This window comes from Exophiala bonariae (genome assembly GCF_035927105.1).
Source record: "Exophiala bonariae strain CCFEE 5792 chromosome Unknown scaffold_4, whole genome shotgun sequence".
In the NCBI taxonomy this organism is placed as follows: Eukaryota; Fungi; Ascomycota; class Eurotiomycetes; order Chaetothyriales; family Herpotrichiellaceae; genus Exophiala; species Exophiala bonariae.
In genome coordinates, this window is record NW_027042479.1 from 756,961 (window position 1) to 780,555 (window position 23,595).

The following is a 23,595-nucleotide window of genomic DNA, read 5'->3' on the forward strand; positions in this document are numbered from 1 at the left end:
AAATAGATGATGATGGCTTTGGAGGTTCGACACCAGTTGGCTGGGCGATATTTCAGAGAGGTTCTGTCGCGTCGAGAGAATGATTACATAAGGGGGTGTCATTTGAAGTAAAGCTGGTGTCATTTCATATCACGTGACTATTCAAACAATCTCATGATTTGGTCTCAATCAAAGAACCTCCGTCTAAAATAAAATCGTCATCAACGTCGTCGTTGCACATGGTCGACTCTTTGCGGGTTTGAGCTCGATAAAGGCAATGCACAATGCCGGAACGGTAGTACTGCGCTCAGCAAGCAGTTGTCTGCACTTCTCATCATACCAGCTACTCCCTCGACCATTCCAATCCGGGTCCTGCCCTTCACCCACCTCGATCCTTAAGCGTCTCTGTACTAGCAATCTGCCCTCAAATACTGCTTTTGCTACCATTCATCATGGTGTGCAGCGAAGGGCTTTCTCACAATCCTTCCGGACTAGCTTCTGGACATCTCCTGTCCTCCAACTTCTCAAACCCTATGGCTCAGGTGACAAGCCCGAGCGAGGGCTAAAGTTCGACAGTGGTGATCTGAGTTCAGCAAAACTCGATCGCATATTTCGCCGTAATGCTCCTCCGACGAGAGTTGGCAATCGTCTATTGCGGATCTTGCACGGCCGGCGCACCGATGGGACGTTGGACCTTCCACTGCCTCGAGACCTCGAAGAAGACCTGGAGGATTATCCAGAGGCTGTAGATGCTGGACTACGGTATCTCCGAAAAGCAGTCCCCATGGATGAGGATGCAGCCATCATGGCGCGAATTGAAAGAGAAGAAGCAGCCACAGAGAAAGACAATCCTTCAGAATTGATGCAGAGAGGTCAAGATCTGGGGTTATATCGCGGTCCTCAAAGTGGACACTTTCATGCCGAGCTAAGTGATCGAAAAGGCGACGTTTACGGTCGCAGTGAATTGGATCGCATGCGAGCTGAGAACATAGCACGTGCAGAGGAGGAAGAAAGGGAAATGGAAGAGCAGATCAACAAGCAAACCGTCAAAGCACAGGAGGAGCAGACCAAAGCCCTTGCACAGAGACCGGACCAAGGTCTGACCTCTGCGCAGGAAGTGAGGCCGCCAAATGAGTTTGAGAAGTGGAGGCTCAAGGCCAGGAATCGAGCATCGACGAAAATGACGGAAGAGTCGCCTGAAATTACACAGATGCCGTTCCTGAAGCGAGTATTGCCTTCATTCATCCTGGCCTCCGTTCTAACGACTGGGTGCTATTTCCTTTCACAATACTGGGAGCGACCTCAGAACGTGGAAAGATTTATGCCCAATGTCTCATTGTCCTGGGCAACGATCAGTACAATCATTGGACTCAATGTCGCAGTGTTCTTTGCCTGGAGGTGGCCTGGCTGCTGGGTTGCTCTCAACAAATATTTCATCAATGTCCCCGCCTATCCTTATGCGTTGAGCTTACTGGGGAGCATGTTTAGTCATCAAACACTGGGTCATCTGGTAATGAACATGATCCCCTTGGCTATGTTCGGACTCCCGTTGCACGAAGAAGTCGGCAGAGGGACTTTTCTGGCAATTTACTTCGCATCTGGTCTGGTTGGAGGCTTTGCTAGTCTCACACGATATGCCGTGCAGAGGGTATTTGCAGTGACGACGCTTGGAGCCAGTGGAGGCGTGTTTGGCGTAGTCGCTGCGTATCTTGTCCTCCATGCAGAGTAAGTACTTGATGTGATTAGCTTGAGAGACAGTGGGATAACTAACACAATTACCAGGGGCAAGTTTTCACTCATACTCTTACCGAAGGAGTTGACCGAGAAACTCAATCTCGAGGGGCTCACCCTTTTGGGATTGCTATTCTTGTCACAGTTGTATGGATTCTTCCGACCTGCGAGGACCATCTCTTATACCGACCATCTTTTTGGCATGATGGTAGGAACCGGTAGTGCTCTATGGTGGAAGAACAGCCAGCAACGCAGGAGGGACGCTCAGAGAAAGGGCTTCTGGAATCGTGGACTGGGAAGGTAGCCATGGTGGAAACGAGCCACTTCTACACTTGCCGCCCGGTTCTACATTGCTGTTTGTGTAGATTAGATGTACAATTAAATCCCAACAAGACTACAAATTCCAGCATTGATAATTAATGCATTCCTGACGATTGGCCATTTCTGGCAAATGGACATGAGCGCCCCGCCGACGTCACTTATTCGTCGCTACGGAATTGTATCATCCATAATAATTCCACCTGTGTTACAAACCACCACTCCGAGCTTTCGCTTAGACTTGACTCTTGAAAAAGAAAAAGTTCCCCGTCTTATTGATTGAAACCAATTTATCAGGGCCTTTCGACCGTGCATACCTCCACGACAGTTCATTTCTAATCCTCAATTCTTTCCTCCAGATGGATCATCGATAACTTTTCCCCATCTCCCACAAGCTTTTCCAAACTAGCCCTCTCTAAATTTCTCACATCCCAAAAAGGGCCACCGAGCTTCTACAAGGACCTCCCCCTCCCTCATCCAATGGCACACTCAGGGGAAGCATCAGCAGCGCCTTCGCTGGTGCTTTTGAGAAACCTCCACGCGTCTGCAGCCAATCCGACACGCGCATGGCAGTCTGCATCCCATCCAGATCCATCCACCCCGCTCCTGGCGACCGCCTCAGCAGATAAGACGGTCAACGTCTGGAGTCTCCGAGACTTCTCCCTCGTCTCCACCATCAGTGGCGGCCACAAGCGCAGCGTGCGTACCGTCGACTGGAAAGACTTTGGACGGGGTGCGAGAGGTCCGAGGTCTGAGAGAAAACCTGTTATCCTAGGCACGGGCAGCTTTGATGCAAATGTTGGTGTCTGGGTGTGGAATGACGATCGCCGACGGGCGCGATTCAAGGATAGCACTGGTGATGAGGAAGAGAGTGGGCAGCAGAGAAATGCAGCGCAGGCAAAAGACAATGGTAATCCCAACAGCGGTGTAACAGAGGCAGCAGGTGACGACAGCGCCATGACGGACGACCTGGCCACAGACCTGACCAACGACGAGGCGGATCAAGATGAGGAAGACGAAGAATGGCACTTCTCTACCCTGTTGACCGGCCCAGACTCCGAAATCAAATCCATCGCCTTTGCGCCCCCGCACTATCCTGCCAACTGGCTGGCTACGAGTTCGAGAGACAAATCCGTCTGGATCTGGGAGGAAGTTGAGCCCGAGGAGTGGGAGACCATCGCCGTGCTGGCCGAACATACGGGCGACGTCAAATGCGTCAGCTGGTGCTCCGGAGCGAGGAAAGGCAACATGAGGAGCAGTGAGAGGAAGGCGAAACGTCGGAAATTGGTCAATGGAGCTGTGGCTAACAATGATGGGGATATTCACATGGCAGGAGACGACGACGGGCCTGCTTCAGGTGGTACAACCCGATCCACAGAACAGGAAGCGGACGATGACGATGACGATGATGACGAAGACAAATTCCTCGGATCACGCGACATCCTAGCGAGTGGCTCCTACGATGACACGATCCGATTATGGCGCGACGTCGAAGAGGAAGGAGACTGGATCTGCGTCGGGGTCATCAACGACCACAAGGGTACTGTATGGGATATCAAGTGGGAACCTCACATCAACTATTCTACTCTCGATATCGTCAATGATAAGCAGTCTTTCAAGGACCACAAGGCAACCATAACGGAGTTCGAAAACAACTGGGAGCCACGACTGCTATCGTGTTCCGACGACCTCACGATCCGGGTGTTCCGGCGCGAGCTCAACGAGGCAGAGAAGGCAAAAAAGCAGCAAGTGTCCTCATCTCTCGGTGCACCACCTACCGGGTTTGCCAGTTCTCGCCTTCCTAGTGTGATCCGGCCAATGAGTAGCATGGAGCGGTGGACGCAAGAGGCAATCCTGCCCGAAGCACATGTCCGCAGTATCTATGCCATCGACTGGTCGCGCAACACTGGCTTGGTCGTCAGCTGTGGTGGCGATGGCACCATTGCCGTCTACAAGGAGGTGCCTGTTGGTGAGAACACCAACGATGTGGCAGGAGACGATGTCGTCATGAATGGCACCGCAACCGCTTCTCAGACGGACCCTCAAGCAAAAGCAGAGCACGACCTCAACAACAACGCAGAAGCATCATCGGTCCCGGCATCGGTCGAGCCATATAAGCTGCACAAGACGAAATGGATCATAGTCGCGCTCCTTGAAGCCGCACACGATGAGTACGAGATCAACCATGTCTGCTGGGCTGTGCGCCGCGACAAAGAGCGAAGATTTGACGGTGAAGAGGTTGTTGTTTCAACGGGCGATGAGGGCGATGTCAGGATTTGGACTTTGCCAGATGGTGTTCTAAATAGTAACTAGGCCCGTGAGGAGGAGGGCAGGGATCGTATGACCAATATACGACACCGTCTCTTACGAGGAACTGACATGAGACCGAGAGATTTCTGCGATGAGATGTTAGGAATGCAACCCCCACGTCACTGTATATCGACAAGTGATTCATGAAGAGGACAAGGACCCCGATGGAAATCTTGATGCGTGGCTTGACTGAATCGGGAGCGGAGTGGGAGGGACTTTTCATCCCTCAAGGGCTACACTCAATGTTAACGGCCTCGTCTCGAAATCAAGTGTCCAGTAATTAGTGGTCCATTTGCCTCTCACAAGAGTTTATCGTGATTGATGTTGCGCTGAAGGTGCGCCGATAGCCCAACTGAGTACCAAATTGAACTATATACGGGCAAGACCCGTCCGTAGGCATTTATCAACTTATTACTTGACTACATGGGATCCACTGACCCCAAATCCAAAGCAAGGTAAAGTCGCCCGCCTTCGTGCCCCGTCTACGGGACACCCAAGAGTCTCCGCCTAAATCCGCGGCGACGAGTGCTCTCGCCGGAGCTACCAGCAACACCGATTGAAGATACCCGTGGGGACGACACCGACGGCGAGAGACTAGCGCTGTCGACCATCGGCACAGGGGGCCCGGTGGTGGCCGCAGAAAAGCCTGCCCCCGGGGCCGATCGCTGGTGTGGGTGAGCCTGTGGCAGCCGGTGGCTTTGCAGCTGGGTTTCCACAGATCGGACCGCGTACGGCTCGTCGGGAGCATGGGTCGGTGCAGAGTCGGGCGATTGCTGGTCTTGCTCCTGCCTTTCCAGCAAGGATATCAACCACGTGATCTTGTGTTCGAGGGAGGCGTTTGCGACCACGGGTCTTGTTAGATGTAGTCTGCCTGCGTCTACATGCGGTTGTTGCCCAAGATGTGCACTCGGGTATGGTCTCAGTGGGGAAACTTCGTATGGCGCGCTTGCGTGAGGTGTGCTGAGCACAGACGCTGTCATCGGAGGCATAAGACTGTTGAACGTCAGAGCACCCTCCGGGTGAGAATGCTTGGGCGACGATAGCCACACCTCTCGTGGTGATCCTGTGACGAAATCGGAGGTCACACCGTACGGGGCTTCCAGGGGGTATTCGATGCGACGGCCACTTGGCACATCACTGTGCCCGTTTTGGGCTGGTTGCTCTGACTGGTTCTCGGTCTTTAGAGCCCGAGGACCATGCTTTTGCTTTTCATTGGGCGGGGTCGAAAAACCCGGATCATGCTCTCCTCGTTGCTTGTACTCCAGTTTACTTTCGCTCATCATGATCTTTGCATGTCGCCGCCGGAGCCTCATGCCTGTGAGACTGTGTTCGGTCTTCAGAGCTTCCTTCAGCTGAGGTTCGATGTTTTCCCAGAAAGGCGCAAGGAGATTTGGGAGCCCCCCGTCCACAGAGTTTCGGCCGTCCCCAGACCCGGCGGAAACCCCCGCGTCACTATCGACATCGCTAAGGGGAGCTGTGCAGGCATCTTCGCCATCGACTCTAACGGCTGGTGGAGGCGTGTCGGCTCGAAAGTAGTCCCTCAGACTTGATGTATCTTCTCCATTGCCGCCGCTTTGGTGTTTCTGCTCCTGAGTCTTGTGCGTAGTGTCTGAGATCTTGAATAGGCTGTCAGGAGTCAGTTGCAACGGCCCAGACTCTAGACTTTGAGTATTTCTAATGTGCTCAGCCCCTGCTTCAGATTTAGACAGGAGTTGTGGACGAGGCGTGAGTGCTGGTCTTGCTTTCTTCGGAATAAGATACACGGTCAATCCAGGGATGGCCCTATGTTCCCACAAAGAGGGAAGGATGGTAGTGCCATCAGAATCGACAAAAGTATGATCCTCGATGGCGAAATCCGACTTCGTCCCACTTGTGGTGTGGTGTGCTTCTCGAACAAGTGATTCTAGGCTCTGAGGACTATTAGTCTGACAATACTTAACAAGAGGGGCAAAGAGATGTGCTAATATACCTCCCATGAAGTACACTTTGAGATGGGAAACTCGAACTTCTCTCCCAAGGCGTTGATATAATGGATAACTTCGTCGGATCCGGTGTCCAATGATGTAGGACCATTGACTTCGGTCCGTCTCAGATAGCTCTGTCCAGTAGGGTTCCCAGATGACGCATGACTTCGCGCTTTTGGTTGCTTAGGCGTTCGGTTTGCACCCTTACGTCGGCGCATCGTGTCTGACTCCGTATCACTAGAGAGGTCCTGGGACGAGGGAGGTGATAGAGGCGTGGGGACAGATGCAGCTCCGGACCTAGATGGCAAGGGTACTAGTATTTGCTCACGGTAATACTGATCAGACCCAGATATGGGATAAGGATTTGTCGATGGTTGGATATATGCGTACGGTGGATTGACTCCAGAAGTCCATGGTGGCATGTAATTGGGCCCATAAGGCGAACTGACATGGGAGTGATAGTGAGAGGTATTGATGGCTGGGTAACCAAGGTTTGGATCATGTGGCACTGGTTGTGGTTGAACATGGTATGGGGCAGGCACAGGATAATGGTAGTTGGCCGAAGGTGGGTGTGTGTAATAACTACCTTGATCGGGGTTCAGAGTGTATTGTGAGTGAGCTTCAGTGACTGGTACAAAGTTTTCAGGACTATCAGATCTCGACATATCGGTGTTTGCTCGTGGCCGACTGTAACGATCTCTGTCTTGCTGTAGACGTGGGTATGGTTCGTCTGAGGAGACGGTGTCCACTTCATTGGGATAGATTATGTGGAACTCGCCCGAATGTGATGAGCTGCCGGTTTGGCTCGTAGGTTGAATGATTGAATACTGTGGAGAAATCTCAGAAGATGCCATATGAACCTTGTGACTCAATGGTTCTTCGTATTCAGCCTCGGTAGAACTAGTGGAGGGCGATGGGTAGCGGACGTGGGTACGGTCGATGTGGGTGTGTGAACGATGTCTGCGGAGGTCAGTATGAAACAAATACGTGGTAGCAGTCCCACAGCATGCAACACACCTTTCTCTTTGTGATTCGATGGTGGGCTCGCTGTAAGTTGTGTGCATACGGTCAGTATCGGGATCAGGTTCCTCTGTATGGACGTCTGTGCTGGTGGCGTCCTTCACCTTGCTCCCAAAGTTTTGTTGCCCAACAATGTGTACATTATCGGCAGGATAGCGCAAAGTCGCTTGGTCATTGCCTTTTCCCTTCTGCTCAAGGCTTGGGACTGCATTTTGTGTGATGGTGTCTTCTCCGACATTTGGTGCTGTTTTAACGGGTGCCTCGTTAGATTCTGAGGCTGATTAGCACAGGAAGATAGAAGAGGGTGATCATGATGCCTGTGGTTGGTTTACCAAGGTTGAGATTTGTCCACTTAGACAGAAACACGTCCACCGTCTTTTTGATCAGTCTCTGTTCGGTTTCTTCCACGCCAGACTGCGAGTCAGGAATTGCAGGAAGTGCCAGATATGGTTTCCCCAGCAAATTGACGTGTTCTGAGGTTGGCATGAGCCGTTTGAGCCACTGGCTATCATGTGATGGGGTCCATGTCAAAGCCTTGGGAATATACTGCACTGATAATTGGAATTGCTGCTGATGCTCGCTCTGCTGCCAACGCTTCAGTGCCATTGATTGCGAACGGATGTCGCGCTCCACTCTGTGTGTCAATTTCTTCTCCTTGCGTGCCACGGTGTTTTTAGAACTGCTCAAATCAGCGATGGCCTTGATTGTCGATGAGTTGGATTTCGCTTACCTAGGAGTCTTGACTTGTGCCTTACACTGTGCTAGTTGCAAGACATGCAACAGGATGGAGAGTGTCTGCTTGAAGGCCTCGAGGTTCGCTCTCATGGGTATGACTTTCTCCCGTCGAAAAGACCAGCTGGCACGTTGCCAAAAAGTTGGGGCAGATTGACTATCGGTCTTACCCATCATGTCTTTTATGTTCGCAAATATTCCTTTGCAGCTTTCTAGAATCTTGTAGGCGCTTTTCAGACCTTTCGGGGAAATCTGGGTTTTATGCTCGTCTAGCCAGTCATGTAACTCATCCAACACAACAGCAAACGTATCTAACTCAAGTATTAGTCCATCAATCTCGTTAGCGCATCCCCTCATGGTAGTAGTTAACTTGTACAACGTCTTCGATATCTTCACGGCAGCTTCTGATATGGCTAGAATGGAGACCAGCAACGAAACCGGATCTGCCATTTTTGGGAGATGTGATATAGCGTAGATGCTAGCGTTTAACGCTTGAATTTCCCTGTGAGGGATGGGAGCTTGGATGTTCAGATCACCTGAAGGAGGATATGGTGAGGTGTGAATTGGGTTATCAATTGGAGGGGGTGCCCCCGGTGGAGGATATATAGTAGGGGGAAAGGATATCAATTGCACACCAGGTTCAGAAAGTACTGGTAGATAAGGCATGCCGTTGGACCAAAAGAGTTGTTGTCTGTCTGAGCAACACGCACTGTATTGTCAATGTCCATTACATTGATTAGGCTGTCAGCCTGATCAAGATGGATATGATGAGCAAGGTTGGGGGATAAGGCTGTAATTATGCAAGCAGGACCGGCATGCCACAACACGGATCGCAGGTGTGAATCCAGAAGGGCAGTGAATCAGTGGGGTCTCAGAAGACGTTCTCATATAGATGGAAAAGTTGAGCGAACTTGGACGAGTACGAGGTATTTATCGCCTGGCTCGCTCAGAGCTTGCCAGCTGCGAGCTGTCTGCCTTATCACCAGTCCAAGAGGCTGAGCCGCTTCACACCGTACTAGACTCGTTTACTCTTGAAGAAACTGCACCTCATCATTGGCCTATTGAGGCAGAAAGACCGCTAGCGGCATGGTGGTGGCAGAGCGACAGCAAGGGTGCTTTTAATCCTAGTAGGTGTGGAGGCGGGGTACCAGTGGTAGTATAGACTCCAAATGTCTACCTGTACCCGTGGTTTGTGATAAAGCAGGGATCCGCAGCCGGCCAATCTGATACTGGCACTTTGCAGATGACCACGACAGGGATTCTCAGGGCTGCAGAATTAACTACAAGAGCCGAACTATCCCGTTCGACCTTTTCCAAAGACTTCAAGCGCTTCGAGGACGTAGATGAGATACCAACATCATGGAACAGATGTCAATAGTGCTGCTCAAGCTGCGCATGCTTTTCAAATGAGCCTACAAACGACGTTTGTGATTCGTGACTATACGTTGAGAAAGTAGTGGTCACATGCTTTATCATCTGAATCCTTTTGTGTAAGAGTCGCCGATCGTTTTGATATCTATGTTGGATCTGGTTGCGGTAAGCCCGGCTGCAGTAATACGGCGAAGTCTTAACTATGGACACTTCCACTCAAGTTCGTGTCAGATAAGCATCTTTTCGTAGCTGCTTCACTGCCTTGCGTGCCTGGTTCATGCTGCCGCCCATGAGATGCAGTTCTTCCGCACGCTCTTGTAAAGACGTATCTGTCACCTTGTCCAGAATGAAATGACCCATTTCGCCAGCTCGCCATTTCTGTACAAACTGTATCGCGGATGCCTCAAAGTCAGGAGCGCCACCTTTTTTTAAGCGGCCTTGTTTGCGTGCAAGTCCTTCCAGGACTTCAAAGACATCATTCGTCGGTCCACAGAAAGACTCGTAGAGCGTCGGATCATTCAGATTGAGATGATAAAGGCAATAGTCTGCAATCGTTGTAGGTGGAATGATGGTGTCTTTGACGTTGCCACAGAGTGCCAGTTTGAGCATACTTTCAGCGTCAGGCACATAAGGTACAAATACACCGGGGGTATCGAGAACGTATACTCCCTCGCGTCCATCTTCACCGTCGATAATCTTCACGCTGGTTCCAATCTTTCTTGTGACCCCAGGCTGATCGCCCGTTCTCGCGGCTTTCTTCTTTCCGAGACTGACATTTCGAAGAGCATTGAGGAGTGAGGACTTCCCTACATTGGGCATTCCCACGACCATCAGGCGAGTGCCAAATAAAGAGTGTGAGGCGTGTGCATGGGCACGTGCAAAGTCGAGCACCTTGTTGATGGTATTTCGAGCCTTGATGTCGGTACAGAAGGAGGTGGAAGGTGCATCCCATTTCTTGACGATAGCCTCTCTCTTCCGGTCCTCGGCTGAATATGTGCTCCCCAGGTCTTGCTTTGTGTAGACAATCAATCGAGGTCTTTCTCCCAAGTTCTCTTCGAACAAGGGATTTCGAGATACAACCGGTGTGCGATAGTCGCGGCATTCGATGACAAGATCGATGGATGCAACCATTGACTTCATCTTGGATAGTCCAGCAGCATGGTGTCCCAAGTAGTAGGATCGTGGAATTGAAGATAGGTGCGGGTAGGCTTGTCGAGGGACGAAGGCCGCCATCTTGACTTGCTGTTTCTGTGTGCTGTAAGGTAAGATAGGAGCGCCATCTTGGTGCTATGCTCGACTTAGCATATTCTGCACCACAGTCATTGGCATTGCAACAATATGCTTTTCATATCGAATGCCTTTGACTAGAGGCTGCAGACGTCGAATTGCTGTAGCAAACTTGCCAAGAGATATGTTTTGAGGATCCAACCTCTAGTCCTAATTTGGTCAAATACGATGCTGCCGTCTTGGCGTGAATGGGGTTCAAGTTTGTCTCATTGCGATATACTAACTACTTTATCCTCTGGCATTCTCAAGCCAGGCATGAAAGGGGTACATTCTTTTTCATAAACCTAAATTCAAAGCCATGACCACGTGGTACTAGATTAGAAGGCTTATGAACACATGATCCTACCCACAGTCGGCCCTGCATCCCCTAGAGACACAGCCTTGTGCCACCTGCGAATTTTCTACAGTCCATGGCAACCCTGATAGCTTGAGACCAGTGGCGATTTCCAACTTTTCAAGACACTCTGTTCATCGATGAGCTTGTAGACCTCTACCGACAGGGGTCTACACGTTGGCTGCATGGCCAACATTGCTTCTCTTCCCCATCCAAACTTCGTCTCGTCCCCAGCAGGGCAGGCAGAGAGCGCGCATAGAATGTCGATCTCGGCAAAGAATTCGATGTAATCTCCTGCACGTGCGGGGCAAGGGTTTCTGTACGTATGATTGCTTCAGAATCTGGAAGACGAGTCGCCCCTGGTACACCGTGGACAGGACATTTATGGGGTGTTAAGTCACTTACATGAAATATTGGTCCTCGTTCGTCAGTCCTGTCACTTGGAAAAGATTGACGTTGTCGTGAACATTGAATTCTTTGAGGCCGAATGGCTTGATGGCTCGTACGAGATTAGAGTGGCAGTGGTACTCGAAATCGTCTCCACCCAGTATCTTGCCGACTGAGAGATAAACGAACCGTCCATGTCAATTGTGATCTTGCCAAAAAAGAAGTGATCAAGTCCAACTTACTATATGGGTCACATCGCGTCCCGAGCAGATCATGAACCCTACCACCAGAGCCATCAACGCCAAAGTCTTCTAAACTGTTCTACCATGACTTTTAGTTGATGCCATTCCAAGACTCGAAGGACTCCTGCTTACATTGATGACTGTGACCAGCGGCCGCATATATGGCAGAACGCTCCATAGGCGATCAAACACTCTGATATGGCTGGAATGTAACTGCCTCGACCTGGCGGTCCACATGTATTCGCTCGCGTTATGCTGATTCCAGATATTGAGATCTCCTACCTGAGGTCCTTCAGGGGTTGATATGCGACAAATCTTTCCTGCTGGGACCAACCACGCCTGACCGTCACGTGGAGCGATCTGAATCTTCTGAACAGACTCCCGCCTTGCCGCAGCGACCGCGCTGTAGAAATCACGATCGACATATAGCGGAGACTTTGAAGATGTCTCGTACGCAGGCCTGGGCTGCGGAGGTGCCTCTGAAGCCATGCTTTTAACAATTTTGGTGTTGACCTGGGTCGACAAAGTCCAATGTTATCTCGAAATTGAGGAGAACTTACGTTAGACGGACTTCTACGTTAGGCGGAAAAGTGCGACGAGGCTGAAAAGACACGACGGGAAGCCTTCTAGTACGTGAACCTGTCGCGTACCAAATTCACACATGCAACGTTGCTGCAGCATTTCTATCTACCAGCTACGAATGGATTACTAATGCCTGCTGCGGTCGACTGTCGCTGACATGGCAAGCTCTCACCTCCTCAGCGAGATGAACCGCAGTGCTGAACAGCTTTGTTTGATGAATTTCTCACAGGTCACTTGCATATCCAATCCTCGGATTAGGCATCATCGAGGCCGTGCCGGTGTTCGACTGGAGCACAGATCTTCGGGTGGATTTGATATCATTGGCCAACTCAGAACCAACCATGTTGCGTGTACAGCTTTCTGAGACGCATGAAGCCTGCACAGGAATCAGACAAAGGACCATACAGGCACTTTCTTTGTGCAAGCCTTTGTTCCGACGCGCGCACACCATGTCTTCGGTTGAAATATTCACATAATGGAAGTCATACTCCGAGGCAGTGAACCTTATTTGACACACGGTACAGGCAGCCTCATGGCTATATCAAATACGACATATATATTTTTCCTTCCTCGAGATTTCACAGATGCGTATTTTCAGTCTTCAATCCTCGGAATACTTTCAGGCCACTTTCGACAAGTCTCACCAAGCGGGATAACCGGAGTATCTCTGAACCAGCGACACTTCTCTACTTCAGTGGCAGTCTCGACTACTATTCTTGGTAAGCCATTACCTCGAAGGACACCATCTCTTGATGATGGCAGACCGGAGCTTTATGGCTGAGTTGGAGCTCTGGCCACCTGGTTTGCAGAGGTACCTTGGCGGTGCAAAGAACAGTCGGAGAGAGGACTTTGACAGTGATGGAGCCTATAGGCTTGATGTTAAATTGCGCAAGCGGTTCTTCTCCTTCGCGATCGCTCACCTTCGAGCAGCAAGAGTCATTTTCAGGAAGGAAGCTGATACCAGCGATCTTGTGAGAACCTGGCTGACTGCGCCGGAGGGACCTGAATCTAACATAGTGATGCGCAGTAAAGACATGAGAAACCCCAAGACGACAATCGAAAGGGCACGCAGCCTGCGAAATCATGCTTGCACCTATTTGCTAGAGGCAAGAAGACTGTGGAATTACGAAGACGAGAGAGATATGGACAACATCATGCATATTTATCATTGGTATCCATATGAGAAAGAATTCATGCTCAAGTGCTCAGGCTGCGCAGCGACATGGATGTTGTTGCTCGCGCGATTGAGAAAATCGAGAGCAACGCCGAGATCCTGAAGCTTCTCGACCGAGCCTCAAGGGAGAATTAAATCGAACGAATCCAATTAGACACGCATCTCTATTTGTAATTTATCGGGAGCCTTCCAAATTTATTCGCAAATACGTTTTGTCAAATCCATCTCTTCTCATGCAAGCAGCTGAGCGCTGTGCGATCCACAGGTAGCAGCCATATGAAGTATGCCCTACTGCTTAGTCTGTATGTTCACGCCTTGCTCGATAATGAATGAAAACTAACGCAGACGCACCTGTCTCCCATTCCTAGCGGATGCGATTAACGCTGAACCTTCTGGGTACAGAGTAGTTACTCTCAGGCTGACGAACCTGCCAACCATTCCTGTTCTTGGCCATAAGTTCTCGTACATCTCCTCAAAATACACCAAGCTACACCAAAATCATGAATTATTCGTAAGCACCACAATATAAAATTCAGTTGTGTAAGCACGTTACTTTAAATACGCAAGATACTCTCCATCTTTAAGAGAACCTTTCTAATTCTTTAGATTTCTTATAAGTCCTCTGATAAACTTATAGCTGTTGCTTTTCTTGAGGAGAAGTAAAAAATTAATAAAAAATTAAGGTTTTATACACTAATTTTGTAATTTTCGACATAGGTCTACTTTTACCGTATATAGCTCGTGTATTTTGCTAGTTATTTGAGTTATAGCTGGACTTTATTGCGTCTCTATTACCCCTCCAGAGTATAATATCTTTCTTAAATACGCTGATAGCGTTGTAGTATTACTTTGAAAAGATCTTGTTTTGGTGTAAAACGGCTAGTGTGCGAGAACTTATGGCACGGAGGTGGTCTATCGTTCTTCGTCTAAAGACGCAACCTAGGAACGGTAAAGCCACACGGCCTAGATTCCAGCAGTGTACTTACTGGCCTCCCGCTAACTGAAAACGTATAACGGTCATTAGTCATCGACAAGATTCGGCAGAGGAGCGAGCAATGCCAACACCAGTTGTGCGAAGTCCCGTGCTCGTTGTCCAATACTTAGCATTTACCTGGCATGAGTTGCTCGGCAAGTACAAATGTACAAAAGCATAGGTGATACCTATGGGGAGATCGGAAGTATCTGTGATCAATCGAATCTGATTAAGATTTTGCGTGCGCCACTTCAAGTTCAACGAGAACGGAGAACGTGTCACTGAAACTTAATACACGATGTCAATGAACACAAACGATTTCCTTTTTGTAAACCTTTCCTCCCGACCTCCCAGCTGCAAGGCGCGGGGTTATGCAAGTTCTTCTGCAAGGTCCCACGCCGCAAGAATCTCACATGCTCGATTGGAAACTCAACGAAAGGGCATTAAGCACCGCCAGGGACACCTTCCGATCGAGGAAGAACCATATTCTGCACTACAGGGCACCGAAAACCTTCTGGGAGGTCAGTTCTAAAAGCTACACACATGCAGTGCCCTATGTACTCCATGAACCTATCCACAATTTCACACATGCTAGCCAATCAACCTCGTTATGTCCAGAGTAAGATTTATTGACTTCCGAAATAGTCACTGCAAAACAGCACAAGTCAAAGTCGCATCCAAATATATTGAGATTCCGACTGTATACTCCCAAGAAACCTCAAGAAAAAAGCCAAACAAAGGACGATAATGAATTATTTCCGGTCCAGATCGGCGCCACAGCACTGGAGCCAAAAGTCGTCGCATTACTGAGCACGAGCAGCTTAGACCCCTTTATGCGCCCTGCAATCGATCTTTCAGTGCCAGATAAGCACTTACTACATTTTTGTGAGTCTGAAGTCTTACGATTTCCGAAACTTGGTTTCTCCAAACATGCTGATGTGAAATATTGATAGACTTGTTGAAGACCCCCAACGAGATCTTTGGTTCCGTGCCAGGGCCTGCTTTGGCAATGATCATGGAGGCGAATCTAGAAAATATATCTAAAAATGAGATTCAAGTTCTCTGGTGTCTGATAGCGGTCGAGAGTCATGAGGTGAGCTTCCAGCCGACTGCGTCAGCTCGGAGTATTTCAGTTCTACGACGAAGAGCCCGGGCCTACGATATGATGCAAGCAAGGGTTGTCGAAGGCAGTGCACATTCAGATGATTTTCTCGTCACGCTGGGATTGACCGCTGCCATTGAGAAGCGCATAGGCAACATTCAGTATTCCGATTACCATACGCGAGCGCTGAAGAAGTTGATCGATCATCGAGGCGGATTGAAGGCAATCCGTGAGATGAACCCCGTGTTAGCATTGATGGTTGTCAATATGCTGATTGAAATTGGCATTCCTGAGCTTTATGAATACCACAGTTTATTGGCGAACCTGAAGAAGCTGCGACAGAAATTCCAACGGCTCCAGGATTGGAACAACGGAGTAAGAGCTTCAGTAGACCGTACTAAGAACGGATCGACATGTACCCTAGGTGTACCAGCAAAGAACAATCAACCGCTTGCATTTCTATGGTGGCAAGCGTTCAATGAAGCTGGCCTGTCTAGATACATCGAAATCCCTTCAGGGGAGTTAACGGAAGCGGAATATCGTTTTTATCTAGCCATGCTGTTCTTCGTCAACAGCGCTTTCTGGGCATTTCGAAATAGCAACGAGGCAGGTAAAGCTTATGCTGAATATCTTTCTAGCTCTGCAACCGCCAGCAAATCAACTAACTTCATACTGCAATGCTTTTCGGCAAAGCTACCCTCGATATTGTTGCTGATTCTTTTGGCACACCAGATTGCTGACTCGACTGGACGCGACTCATCCACGAGCGCCGTATTTGAGGTGGAAGAGCTGTTGGATTTTGTTGAACTTATGATGCTGGCGAAGCCCAAGTCGAGAGACTTGGTGTTGAAAGCGTTATGGTCATGGCTCTCATGCTCGAGCAACAACGAAATCAATCTCTTGAGTGTCGCACAGTTGGACAACGTGGTTAAGGAAATCGAAGATCAATGGCTGGACAATGAAAAGGAGTACTTGGCGCGAGAGAAGATAGGTGCTCGATATCGTTAAGTACTAGTAATATACCCGTTTCAAGATCATCATCAGCATTCTCATTTGACCATATTAGTATGAATCTTCGCAATTCGACCGGACCCCTTACGATATCTTTCAAGATATCAATCAACATCCTTCCTTGGTTCCTGCTGGCTTCACATGTTTGACGCAGGCTACGCACTTGCGCATGGCTTTCCTGACCCCCTGGAAAAGCGCCCGAGGACTTCAAATACCATTTGCCTTGATGATTGAGCAAGCGATGACATATCACACCATCAGTCACGGAGAGAATATAGTCCTGAGAGGCAGTTATACCACCTTGTTGCAACTCTTGGTAAGTGAGACCGTTGCATCGATCAGGGGGAAGAGGCACCTCGTTCCCATTGAGCCATCCAGTTGGCTTGCGTTCGGCAGGCAGGTCGAGGTTTTTTCGATGCGCTCCGGTCAGGTGCCTCCGAAGAAGTCCGACAGATGAGTATCCCTGCCTCTGAAATTTATCAGTCAGACACCGCAGGGTCAGAAAGCCGCTTGAACAAATCACATATGTGAAAATAGTGACTCCGAATGCACTAGTGAGGGTGCTCGGAGATAAGGCTTGGCAGAGACTAGAACTAGGTGCACCTGCTTAGCCCTGCGATTCGGGACCCTCTTTTTCCTTTGATGTCTTTCGTGATATGATAATGCTTTGTGACAGCACTAAACTTGGGCCGCTCACTGTAGCGACGGTGTGGGTCATTCATGCAATGATAGCTAGAACGACCGCGTGGCGCTGGACGGCGAGAATTTACGAGCAATGTCAGAGACATGTATCAGGTCAACAATCCCAATGGGCAGGACTCGTTTTTGATGATCGCATCGCAGTGTGGCTTCTTCAACCGCGGCTACTGAACGGATTGGCGACGCTATGATCACCTAATCAATCACTGTTGTCAGCCGTCTTTCGGCAGTCGTGCAGATGTCATGAGGCTTGCGGAGTATTCGTATACCCCACTACTCAAGCCCCGTCCCATATCTGATATATATCATGCCATACAGTAAACTCCGAAGCGTTCGGGCTGCGTAGTTTGGGAAAAGGTCAATCAATGACACTATAATATGTTGGGCTGAGTACTTATCTTTTTGCCATTTAAACATGTAAACCACCAAGCTTATTCCAAAACCACTCTTCGATAGATTTTGCAATACTTAGTATTCTCGCAGCACCAGCTTTGCTCTGATAAAACTTATCAATATCGAATTCGAACTTAAGTTTTAAAGTCTTCGAACAAGATGGAGGGGAACTCTCACTTCGAAAGCGATAACACTCGCAAGACAATCTCACCTGAGAATTCCCGTTCTTCAATACCATCAGCCGCGAAAGAAATCCTGACCAACTTCTTGACCAAGAACGCGAAGTTGGGGATGCCAGCAGCAGTGACCAAATATGCTTCGTCCGTTACCTTCACGCCGAACGTCGATTCATTTCTGCCAACACCAATGAAAATGTCAGAGTCCGCATCTGCCTTGTGGGCATGCATCGGACTATTTGCAAGTGCTATCTGCCAAGAACGCTATGATGCTGGAGAGCCAGAGAGGATCGTAGTGGATGTATATTCCGCGACATTGATGCTCTGCTCGGTATTCTTATTCCAGGTCAACGGAAAAGCCTTTGTCGAGAGCCCAGTGGCACCCAGAGTCATTCATCTTGATAAGGGGCGCAATCGCGAGACTTGGAGAAACACGGTATCAAACATGTAAGACACATAGATTGGGACTGAGAGAACATATTTCTGACAGCTTTCAGGTACAAGACGAAAGACGATCGATATTTCCACCTTCATGGAAGCCTCAACGCAACACCTACGCTTCACATGTTAGACTTACCAGAGCATCGCCCTGATTTAGAAGGCAATGAGCACCTCGAGGCGATCAAAGATATCTATAGAGGCGTCGTAGCCAACCGAGACAGTTTGTCCCTGGAACTCGAGGCTAACGAAAGATGGTTGCAGCCCGGCGCAATTTGCCGAACCATCGATGAGTACGCGGCCACATCGCATGGCAAACTGAACATCGAAGAGCCGCTCTATACGATTTACAAAACTCAAGAGCAGCTACCACCGGTACCTTGGCCCCACAGGCAAACCAGTGGCCGGCCTTTAGCAGGGATCAGAGTACTCGACCTGACCAAAGTGATTGCCGGTCCGACAGTAACACGAGTCTTAGCTTTAATGGGAGCAGAGGTCTTACGCGTATCGACGGACACCCAACCGGAGCCTTTGCCTTTCATCGCAGACGGACAGATCGGCAAACGAGATGCTAATATCAATCTCAAGACTCCCGAGGGAAAACGGCAGCTCGATGAACTTCTTAAAGAAGCTGACGTTGTTGTTAGCAGTTACAGGCCTGGTGTCTTCGAAAGGATGGGACTCGGGAGGAACTGGGCTCATGAGCTCGCGCGTCGACGGGGTAAGGGGATTATCTACTGTAGGGAAAACTGCTATGGCTGGAAAGGGGAATGGAGCGGTCGAGCTGGGTACCAACCAATCAGCGACTGTGTGAGTTGCAGGGCTATTGTCCTCTTGAAGCTCTAAGCTGACTGACTATCAGATTACGGGGGCATCTTGGGAGCAAGGGAAGTTCTTGGGACTTGAGGAACCAGTCATGCCGCTTTTTCCCAATTCTGACTCCCAGTAAGTAACGAATGAATATGTCCGTGGGGAAAGGTCTAACTATCCACCATCCAGAACTGGACTCACGGGAGGAGTTGCAGTCATGCAAGCTCTTCTTCGAAGGGCGTCAGAGGGCGGCTCTTACAACGTCGACGTTGCCCTGAACACATTCAACAATTGGCTTGTCCGGGAAGTTGGATTGCACGACAAACAAACACAGGTTTCGTTGCGAGCTTTACACCCAGAATTTCTTCCAAGACACGATACCGGGTTCTTTGAGATGGCCCCAATGATTTTGGGAACCACCAGAAAGTCCAATGGCACTGGACCAGATCAACTTTGGGACCGAGCGAGATTCACGACAGGCATCATCCGATGGGGTCAGGAGGGAGAGGAAGCAGAGTACCTTGACTGGAGGCGAATAGTTTCTGTGATTAGTAAAGGGGAAAAAAGTGAAGTTGTGTTTGAGTTTGAACATGAGTCGTGTATCCCAGGATCAGATAAGGCGAGGTGGCTTTGAAACGTTGACGCTCTCTTCAACTATCCATAAGAGCCCATTCAGTTCTATTGCAGTATCAGAACAATAAAGACCTTGAACTATCCAAATTGAGCTTACTTTGCAGCCAATACATGGGTAGTGGTTCGAGACAATGGTATACAGGAAATAGCGTACACGAAAGACGCTTCTGCGGATATCAGAAAGGTCATAGTTTTTTAAAATTTATTCCACTGGGGCATCACTTTATGTGCTCGTATATAGAAGGGCAACCAAATTCTCCCTACGAGATGTTTATGGGCATTTAGTTCTGGACCTGGAGCGCCACATGGAGCATGTCGTTGATGTGCCTCATTTCGCTCCATTAGCCACCGTGACAGGCACACAAGATTGCAATTGGAGCAAGCGACTCAGAGTCTCAATGCCCGCACGGCAAGCCGATGGTGCTGGATCATCCCTCCAGGTATGCATACTCGATCTAACAGACAGCAATTCTGCCAACGAATGGAGTAAGTGCCCTGATAAGCTGACACCTAGAATGACTTCAAATGCTGCAAGCAGTATTGCGGACGACTTGAAAGCGCGAGAGAGCTCCCACCATAGTTCTGCGATTGATGAAAGCTGTCGAAGTTTAAGATAGGCGCTAACCACAGAACAGAACTTCAAAATCATGCTCTGAAAGTGGTGCAATCGCCTCTCGGTCGAAATACTCGCTAAGAAAGCACCTTGAAGATGTAGAGTGCCTTCAAAGAAATCAATGTGCACTGTATAGACAAGTTGCTCTAGTGTTGCCTGCACGGAACTGGGACGACACAACGAGGATGTGACGCTGTGTGCAATTTCTCTCAGTTGAGCGGTCTTCTCCAGGTATGATTCCACATTGTTCTCCTGAATCAATGCAAGATGTTCGCGGCTTCCAAGCGACTGCCATTGTATTTGCAGGCGATGCAAATTAAATAAAAAGTCCGGGAAGTTTAGGCGGGAGGCGCAGATAAGGGGCTCTAAGCTGTTGTAGCTGCTAGAGAGGGAAGTTATCGGAACTCGATCGTAGGTCATTGACAATTTACTATCCAGTATCATGATGGCTCTCCAAAGAGGCTGTAAAGTATCGAGGCACTCGCAGGTGAGTGAGCTACAGGTGCACTCGCACCTTGTGTGCATGCCCAAACCCTGCGCTTGCTGGGCAGCTATGCCTAGCATGCTCATGGTGACGCCGGGATTGCCGTCGTTGCAATTAACACTCGCGAGAATCAAGATGGCCTGGATCGACTCCGAGGAGGGATTGACGTACATGTTGGCAAGGCTTAAGCATTCAAACGAGCAAGCCACGAACACGCGAGAGTATAAAGCAAGCTGATGATCACCTTCAACAACAAGACAGCCTTGGCACCCTGCGGCAAGGACCGCAAATAGTAAGGCATAGCCTACCAGCTCGGGACGTGGCAAGTGAGCAGCCAGTTGCATTGGAGATGACGATGGCCTGTCAGCTTCTACAACGAGCCGATCAAGCACCAGACAAAGTTTGCTCTCGAACACCCCGATGTCAGGGATCACGGGGAAGAATGGATGACAGGTTTGTTGGTAGGTTTGATAATACCGCAGACAAGCCTCAGCAGAAGGCAGGGAGCGCAGAATGTCTTCAACGGTGACGCGGGCCGTTGTGTTCCAGAGCGACACGAAGGGCTGCGAGATTGTACGATTGGTCAAACCAAAGACAGACTCGAGTGAGGCAGTAGGAGGAAGTGCTTTCTCGGGAAGGTACGGCGTAAGTGTGCGGAAGAGAGTAGCATGAGCGCGGCGGCCGACAAATGTCATCTGGCCAGTGACAGCGTCCATCTCGCAGCTCTCAGTTGCGTTGGTGGCCATATGGTCGAGAATGGTGAGCAGGTCATTGGACGAAGTATCAGGCGACCTGGTAGGACTTTCGACGCCGCTATGCTGCTGAGTTTGCAAGGCAGGACGATACGAGGGGCGAGATTCTCCAGACATGCTTTGGTCGCCTGGGACCTCAGAAGCAGGGTAAAGTCGCTCTGCGATGGTTCCGAATCCCCTCTCGTAGCAGCAAAGCTGCGACTGATGGCGCTTCACGCATGTTCCGCAAGGCTGCCGATAGTCGCAGCGCACTTTTCTCGCCCGACAGGGACGGCAAGCTTTCGGTCTGCGATTGCGTCGTCGCTGCTCGGAACGAGGCTGTTGCTCATTCGTTAGTGCCATTATGCTACTATCGCCGAAGGGATCTGTGAAGGAATCCGAGCCAAACAAGGGAGAAAAGTCTGTGGTTCGAGACGTTCCAGGGTTTGTAGCAAAGTATATTGGAGAGATTGAGGCAAGTGCCGGATCCCAGGGTCACGCCGAGCGTCGTCGAGTTCGGTGTTAAGCAAGGTTTTGGCACCGCTTCAGAACTCTGGGCTACTAAGTACACCCCGAATGCTAGAACAGCTGTCGTGTGGCCGCCTCGTATATTTGTGCTAAGGATTAGTGGCGAAGTCGCGAAGCGGGATGTATTCGCCTCGGCACAGTCTCACACAGGATTCAGCAAATGAGGAAACCCTACACTCGACTAAGTACCTAGTGTGTATTTGCCATTCAGAATTGGAGCAGGGTCCGAAGTTGGCAAAGTTTGCAAATAGGTAATTCTGATCGAAGGTTCTTGTCTCGCCTTTGGCAGCGGAGGATCACATCTACTCTCCACTTTTTCCCTCTCATCTTCCGCATTCACAATGTACCCGATCACCGTGAGGCACTTCTATGTGAACATGGCCTAGTACAACACGATAAAATTGAAATCCAACCGAACTCCGACTCACCTGGTCGTAGCTGCGAATGTCTTAACGACAAACGGGGTACTATTATGTGGGCGTCACTCAAGTAGTACATTCTGCACACTATGGCAGTCTCGATCACGTTGGCAGAAGTAATCTTGGCATCCCCATCGACTTCAAGCCGCGGCTTGACTAGGATCTCATAACGGCACGACTAATCAATTAAACAGATCGAGATACAAACCTGCCGTCACTCCATCTGTGTGTGAGGTGAGACTACGTTAGGCATGAATACTTAACATTCGATTCCCTCTGTCGTGGATTTGTACTGAAAGTGTAGCCTCGTTTTCCAGCTCATAACCAAAAGAACTCTGCTTCACGTGGTGCAGGTAGTTCTTGATGAGTCTAGCTCAAGGGGTTTCCAGTAGTCGCTTGAATAAGAGGTAGATCTCTATCGAGATCGCATTAAATTACTGTAGTGAACTGCAACGTGTGGAAAATACGTTGCATTTGGCCGAGGTCTGCTCCGCTAACTCATGCCTACCTCGATTTCACCTCTGATGATGGTGACTACATGTGCGTTCACCAGAATATAGCTCCTGAAATCTGCGAAAACTGATATAAAGTTATCATCGCGAGGTAAAGAGGCTTCGAGGGCATCATTAGGCTAGTAAAATGCCACAGCAGGTAGAAATTACTTAGCTTGTCCTCATGTAGAAGTGCTTTTAGTTAAAGAGTTAATACTTAGTATCCAAATTGAGTGCCTTTTAACCGAGTAGTAGCCTTTCTAGCAAAGTATTCTCACTAATTAGTGCTAGTATACTTTATCTCGCCGAGTTTCTACTACTAATCGTACGCAGTGTGCGCGTAGTCTTAGCGGCGTAGAGATATTCGTATAGATAAGTACTAAGTACTACTTACTCGTAAGATGCGTATTAATATTACAATCTAAACTACGACTAGCAAGTGGTAAGTCCTAGTAAGTACTTAGTACCAAGTAAGTATTTGAAGACTTGTTTATATTCCTACAGATTTTTAGACTAGCGAAAATCCGGTAATTTTAATGAGGCTCTTTATCACATTGAGTTTTTACGTCCGCGTAATGATTGCTGGAAAAAACGAGGATCTTAGATAGCTATAGCTTATTTTCTCGACACTGTAGCAAAAAATACTAAGTATAGACCGATATG

General features: G+C 49.2%; 8 protein-coding genes across 8 annotated transcripts; 4 read left to right on the forward strand and 4 right to left on the reverse strand.

The window, feature by feature from the left end:
• Positions 1-256: 256 nt before the first annotated feature.
• LTR84_009844 (uncharacterized protein) lies at positions 257-2,014 on the forward strand (the record flags this gene model as incomplete). The annotated part of the gene is made up of 2 exons (XM_064853383.1): positions 257-1,704; positions 1,762-2,014. 2 exons carry the CDS (start codon positions 257-259, stop codon positions 2,012-2,014), a joined length of 1,701 nt encoding a protein of 566 aa, XP_064709782.1.
• A 494-nt stretch (positions 2,015-2,508) lies between these two features.
• Positions 2,509-4,341, forward strand: LTR84_009845 (uncharacterized protein; the record flags this gene model as incomplete). The annotated part of the gene is made up of 1 exon (XM_064853384.1): positions 2,509-4,341. The coding sequence occupies one exon, from the start codon at positions 2,509-2,511 to the stop codon at positions 4,339-4,341; it is 1,833 nt and encodes a 610-aa protein (XP_064709783.1).
• A 479-nt stretch (positions 4,342-4,820) lies between these two features.
• Positions 4,821-8,504, reverse strand: LTR84_009846 (uncharacterized protein; the record flags this gene model as incomplete). The annotated part of the gene is made up of 5 exons (XM_064853385.1): positions 4,821-6,248; positions 6,308-7,262; positions 7,320-7,593; positions 7,655-8,001; positions 8,053-8,504. The coding sequence occupies 5 exons, from the start codon at positions 8,502-8,504 to the stop codon at positions 4,821-4,823; spliced, it is 3,456 nt and encodes a 1,151-aa protein (XP_064709784.1).
• A 1,137-nt stretch (positions 8,505-9,641) lies between these two features.
• On the reverse strand, positions 9,642-10,658 carry LTR84_009847 (uncharacterized protein; the record flags this gene model as incomplete). Its single annotated transcript, XM_064853386.1, has 1 exon — positions 9,642-10,658. One exon carries the CDS (start codon positions 10,656-10,658, stop codon positions 9,642-9,644), a length of 1,017 nt encoding a protein of 338 aa, XP_064709785.1.
• A 789-nt stretch (positions 10,659-11,447) lies between these two features.
• Positions 11,448-12,164, reverse strand: LTR84_009848 (uncharacterized protein; the record flags this gene model as incomplete). The annotated part of the gene is made up of 3 exons (XM_064853387.1): positions 11,448-11,605; positions 11,676-11,754; positions 11,808-12,164. The coding sequence occupies 3 exons, from the start codon at positions 12,162-12,164 to the stop codon at positions 11,448-11,450; spliced, it is 594 nt and encodes a 197-aa protein (XP_064709786.1).
• Positions 12,165-14,708: 2,544 nt separating this feature from the next.
• On the forward strand, positions 14,709-16,514 carry LTR84_009849 (uncharacterized protein; the record flags this gene model as incomplete). The annotated part of the gene is made up of 3 exons (XM_064853388.1): positions 14,709-14,925; positions 15,050-15,289; positions 15,358-16,514. 3 exons carry the CDS (start codon positions 14,709-14,711, stop codon positions 16,512-16,514), a joined length of 1,614 nt encoding a protein of 537 aa, XP_064709787.1.
• Positions 16,515-17,768: 1,254 nt separating this feature from the next.
• Positions 17,769-19,667, forward strand: LTR84_009850 (uncharacterized protein; the record flags this gene model as incomplete). The annotated part of the gene is made up of 4 exons (XM_064853389.1): positions 17,769-18,232; positions 18,283-19,033; positions 19,086-19,168; positions 19,223-19,667. The coding sequence occupies 4 exons, from the start codon at positions 17,769-17,771 to the stop codon at positions 19,665-19,667; spliced, it is 1,743 nt and encodes a 580-aa protein (XP_064709788.1).
• Positions 19,668-20,719: 1,052 nt separating this feature from the next.
• Positions 20,720-21,632, reverse strand: LTR84_009851 (uncharacterized protein; the record flags this gene model as incomplete). Its single annotated transcript, XM_064853390.1, has 2 exons — positions 20,720-20,741; positions 20,794-21,632. The coding sequence occupies 2 exons, from the start codon at positions 21,630-21,632 to the stop codon at positions 20,720-20,722; spliced, it is 861 nt and encodes a 286-aa protein (XP_064709789.1).
• Between the last annotated feature and the right edge of the window lie 1,963 nt (positions 21,633-23,595).